Source organism: Euphorbia lathyris, chromosome 3, assembly GCF_963576675.1.
Source record: "Euphorbia lathyris chromosome 3, ddEupLath1.1, whole genome shotgun sequence".
Classification (NCBI taxonomy): domain Eukaryota; kingdom Viridiplantae; phylum Streptophyta; class Magnoliopsida; order Malpighiales; family Euphorbiaceae; genus Euphorbia; species Euphorbia lathyris.
In genome coordinates, this window is record NC_088912.1 from 46,944,920 (window position 1) to 46,950,077 (window position 5,158).

Below are 5,158 nucleotides of genomic sequence, written 5' to 3' on the forward strand. Positions count from 1 at the left end.
TTTAATGATAACTTGAGCTTAAATAATTAATAATCTGTAGCTTATAACTCAGATAACAGTAGCAGAGTACATACATGAGTAGCTATTTCTAAGTGTAATAGTAGAAGCAGCAATCAATAAGTAGTTTTAAATGGCTTGTAAGTCTTGAGATCAAGAACAACCCCAGCGACAGAGCCAACAGCAGCAACAATGGAGATGAATAGACAAGTCATACTCAGAATCTGAAGACCAACCCAGCGAGAAGTCCACTTTCCAATTTTCTGCTGAGAAATGTACATCTCAATTGGGAAATAAACTGTCAATGGCCAGAATCCCATGGCTCCCAGTAGTCCAACAACATCATTGAAAAACGGCAGAAGCATAGCTATTACTGTCGTCAATATTACAAACATAGTTCTCCACACTAATCTGAAAAGGTTCATCCGATAGACGCCACCAAACGGGACAGGTATCTCATATTCCGCGGTCACGAAGCCACTCTTAGGCCATTTACGAGCACTCCATTTCTCTATAAATGCAAAGAAAGGCTGGCAAAACACCTACAAGTTCACATACATGCTTGTAAATGCTTCTAATATTCTTTCTATATTGTCACATATTCACTATTGTAAATGTATATATATACCTGATATGCACCAACTAGGTGGACAATGATGGCCACATTTGCAATATCTAGCAGCCAATAGGGATTATAGAAACCAAAGCCAGTCAATAGATTTCCAGGAGCATCATCGCCAAAAGCTGCATATCCGAAGCATCCGCAGAGCAAGTAGAAACTACTTGTTACAGAAATGCTAAGAACGGTTGCTTTCTTCATGGTTTTGTATTCTGCTGGTGGAGATTTTATTGTATCCTGCAAAAGTATAACATTTTCATCACTTGTCCACCTTAATCATATCACATATATGTTACACTTGTGTAATTAATTACCTGAATTTCAATAAGAACAATAGAAAAGGAATATGCAAAAGCAATGGCTCCCAGTGCTTGTAAACTTCTCCATAACTTTTGTGTAGGAGTAACTAATCCAGCATGTGTTACAGTTCCTATACTTATACCAGTTAGACTTCCTTTGATAGTTGCATTTCCTGCACAGAAATGAAAAGGAAAAAGGGATTAGAGGATATGTAATGTAATGACAGAATTGAAATGTACAAGGACCAAAGTGAAACATTACCTATAACTTTGCCAATACCCAAACCAAGACCAACAAAGGAGTAGGTGAAAGACATAATAGCAGCAACTATTGAGAGCCACCATATCTGATCAAAGTCAGGTATCTGTGAAAATATCACCTGCGTGATTCCAAACGTTAGCATATACCCAGTGCTTGACATGTGACATGGATCTTTCCCTCCACTTGCATGGAAACAGTTTGATCTCTTTATTGCCCTGTCATAAAGATACAAAATCGGTTCAAAGTCTATACACCGCGTATGTAATCGAATATCTCTATCTTAACAAACTCACATCATGCTGACTGATGCTGCAATAGTATAACCAATTGAAATGCCAAACAAGTTCAAGTACTGAACCAATCCACATAAGAGTACTTTCTTCCCCCCTGCATATGTACATAACATGGTAAATTAAAATTCAAAAAAAGTTACCGAGTTGAAAAGAGGTAAAAATAAAAATAATGGTTTACCTAAATGAGCTTTGACAGCATCAGTATAGGTGTAATTTCTTTGGCCAGTGACAGGGTCAGGAGACCTGTAACAATGAGCTAAAAGGTTGGAAGTGTAGAGATTGACAAGGGCAAAAAGTAGCATTACAAGTGGGCCAGCAATCCAACCTAACTGCCCAATTGCCCAAGCCAATGATAGCACTCCTGACCCTATTACAGCAGTGATTATATGTGATGCTGCTGTCCAAAACGTTCCTGCACCATACATTTCATTTCATTATCTCATATGCTCACTCAATCTCATCTCTTCTTATTTATATAATTATTATTATAATATTAACATTTCTAAAGGTTAAAACCAAGTCGGCTAGCTTAGGGTTATTTATTGTTGACAAACAAAATGAGCTACAAAATAGAGAATAAAAGAGCACTTTGGTAAGTTGAGTTAAATAAAAAAAATGGAAATAAGGTGCAGATCTACCTATTATGTTTTGGGAAAGCGCAGATGCGTAATGGTAAAATTGTAGACTTAACATTTCTAAACATTTATCCCCACTTGATAGAAAATTCGAACGGATGATTTGATCATTATTTCACGATAACATGGTTATTCCAAATAAGTTTGTCGATAAACTGAAACAGTTTTGTGTATTTGACAAATGGTTTATAAATATGTTAATGGTGTAGTAAATATTTTTAGCAGTTTATTTTATGATTAATTTATATGTGACAAACTTATTTGTTGATATTTTGGTAGATTTTTTTTATATGTGATATTAGGTAGAGGCTATGCTTACTTTGTTTAAAAAAAGTAAGTCTTACTTCTTACCATTGGATGAATTTTACACTCGATCAACAAATATGTTTATATTTTCCATACCTTAAAAATATCAGGTATAAAATTACAGAGTGTCGTACAATGGATAGGGGCAAAATTGAAGTTTTAGCCCAACAAAAACCCAATGCTTTTTGCAATTTAAAGATGTAGGTTGAATGATTAAAGAGTAGTGTAAGTTGAATGATTAAACAATGCCAAAAAAGATAGACCCTACCACATAAAACTTATATGAAAGAGGACACTTTTTTGTCCTGTTACTACCCTATACAATACTGTTGTTTTCCTTTTAAAACTCTCATTTTTCAGGCACAAAAAAAAAAAAAAAAAAAAAAAAAAAAAAAAAAAAGTGCATCAGAGCTTATCCTTGTCTTGTGGATAAACACTTGTCATAACTGTTATTAGAACAAGTTAGAATTTTGTTTGAATTAATGTTTTATAAACAGGAAAATATATGAGTAAGTAAAGTTAATATTAAATGTTAAAGTAAATATAATAGAACCTGTTCGCTTGAGTCGGCCATCATCATCAAAGCACTTGGAGTAGTTCGGTGGAGTTTCAAGAGTGTCATTGCGAGGTTTAGGGGCTTCAACTTGTAAATAAAGCCTTATATCATCTCTTTCTTCTATCTGCAACAACACAACATAACACTAGTTAGTCAAACAATTCATTAATTAATTATAATTGTTTAATATAAAAAGAAAAAAGGAGATGAGAATATGATATTCACAGCTCCATGGTGGATTCTGCTTGGAAGAGTTCTACTCCTTGCTAACATAGCTATCTTCTTCTTTTTTTGGGTTAATTATAAGTAATGAAAGTGTTGGTGTTTTCGTGAGAAGATAGAAAGAGAGAAATGAAGAAAAGGATAATTGTTGAGCTTTTTATAGAATGGGAGAGAGGAGCGGTGTCATGTCATCATGCTGCACGTTCCCATTGTCCTCTTCCTAAATTCTAAGGATTGAGTTCACATTTTACCCCCTAATCTTTATTCATCTATGCTGCACTTCAAGTACACAATTTCACACAACACACATAAATCATTTTACTAAACTGCCCTTTCAAAACATAAAAAGGTCGCCATGGATAGAATGATCTGGCACTGCATGATAATTTTACAAATCAATGTCCATACGAATTTGTATAATTTTACTTTTAATATTGTTAAACAACACTAATTTTTGCTAACTTAATAAAAAAAATTGAATGGACTTATTCCACGGTTATTGGACCATATCGGATTTTCTAAATAAATTTATAAATAAACTGAATTATTTTTGTATAGTAAGCATTTTACACATTTTCATATTGTAAAAAGGATGATGGTGACCCCACCATTAACTCGTGCGATATTGACCACTCCATCACTAATAGAATGAAAAAGCTTCCTACTAAGATCAACATTTAGACAGACTATCTATACACTTAAATATTGATACTTTGTTGGGTTGTTTGTAAATATATTAATAACATAATAAATATTTTAAACATATAATTGAGGTTTGAAATGTCAAATATAACTGCTAAATAACGAGAAATAAAAGTAAATTGGTATGTTTAAGTTTTCTATTAGATAGATGTAAAATTGATCTTAAAAGTAAAATTGTATGATATCGTACATTAAAGATAAAACTATCCTTTCAAACAAAATAATAGAGAAAATTTAGATTTCATCTCTAAATTCCATTATTGTAGTTATGAAATATATTTAAATGGGATAAATAATAATAATATGCATTCATAAAATTATTGCTGTAACAGTTGAGTAAATAAAATTTCAATATATTTTTATATGTTGATAGAGGGATGCACCACAGTCATTAAAGTTTAAAATTTGTGTCGGTAGTCACTAAAATTTGTTGTGTCGTGACAAAAATTCAAGTTTTGTATTAATAAATTCATCACCTTTGGTTATGATATTCAAGACCATCGAAATATGACATGGCAATTGGGGTGGTAACGACTGAGTTTTTACTTGAAATTGGAATCTTTAGTACATATTTGGACGATGAATTCTCCTCTATCATGCAGTGGATTTTAGGTGGAGCAGGAGCACTGTTTTATTAAAAATAATTTAAATATTGTCTACTATTGTTTGTCCTATCATGATATATTTAAAAATATTTTTGAAGTGTACTTATAAATAAAACACTAGTTTTTAGTCGGTGCGGTGCACAGATTCATCTTAATATATAAATATTAGCAAAAATATAATCTAATAATTACAATTAAAGATATAAAGATGGTATATCAATTAAATATTATTATTTTATTTTCACATTAACTTTATAGATAAATATAATAATATAATTATAATTAAAATTAATATATTATATATTATATTATATTTTTATCAGTAAAAGATACCCACTTCTATGGAAATGAAGAATTGCATAAGAAAAGAAGAGTGACCTCATGTACGGAATAGGCATCGAGAAGCGGCAGACCTAATAATGCCTCGCAATAATGGTCAGGTACATTGTGTATGCTTGATGTCAGCAGTTAAAGGACAAAGGGAAGGAGTTTACGAAGGTAATCCTACTACGCACTAAGACTAATTCAGACTATTTTGGATTTGGAAACCTCCAATTTTCCAATAGAAATGATGGCCCACTTCCACACTAGATATATCATATTTCCATCATTACTGTTTTATATCATGTATAGATTATTTAAAAGAACAACAATTAAACTAT

At 32.0% G+C, this 5,158-nt stretch overlaps 1 protein-coding gene across 1 annotated transcript; it reads right to left on the reverse strand.

The window, feature by feature from the left end:
* LOC136223102 (amino acid permease 4-like) lies at nt 1–3,427 on the reverse strand. Its single transcript, XM_066010909.1, has 8 exons — nt 3,193–3,427; nt 2,965–3,091; nt 1,649–1,882; nt 1,471–1,564; nt 1,178–1,392; nt 931–1,088; nt 626–853; nt 1–539 (listed from the first exon to the last, which is right to left on the reverse strand). The coding sequence occupies exons 1-8, from the start codon at nt 3,238–3,240 to the stop codon at nt 114–116; spliced, it is 1,530 nt and encodes a 509-aa protein (XP_065866981.1). The 5' UTR covers nt 3,241–3,427; the 3' UTR covers nt 1–113.
* Between the last annotated feature and the right edge of the window lie 1,731 nt (nt 3,428–5,158).

What these genes read in the sequence shown, in the direction of transcription:
- LOC136223102 (XM_066010909.1), bottom strand. Translation starts at nt 3,240, where the DNA reads ATGTTAGCAAGGAGTAGAACTCTTCCAAGCAGAATCCACCATGGAGCT. An exon ending in TGGCCGACTCAAGCGAACAG is followed by an intron (nt 1,883 to 2,964) that starts GTTCTATTATAT and finishes TGTATGGTGCAG; the next exon opens with GAACGTTTTGGACAGCAGCA. An exon ending in TGCTGTCAAAGCTCATTTAG is followed by an intron (nt 1,565 to 1,648) that starts GTAAACCATTAT and finishes GTACATATGCAG; the next exon opens with GGGGGAAGAAAGTACTCTTA.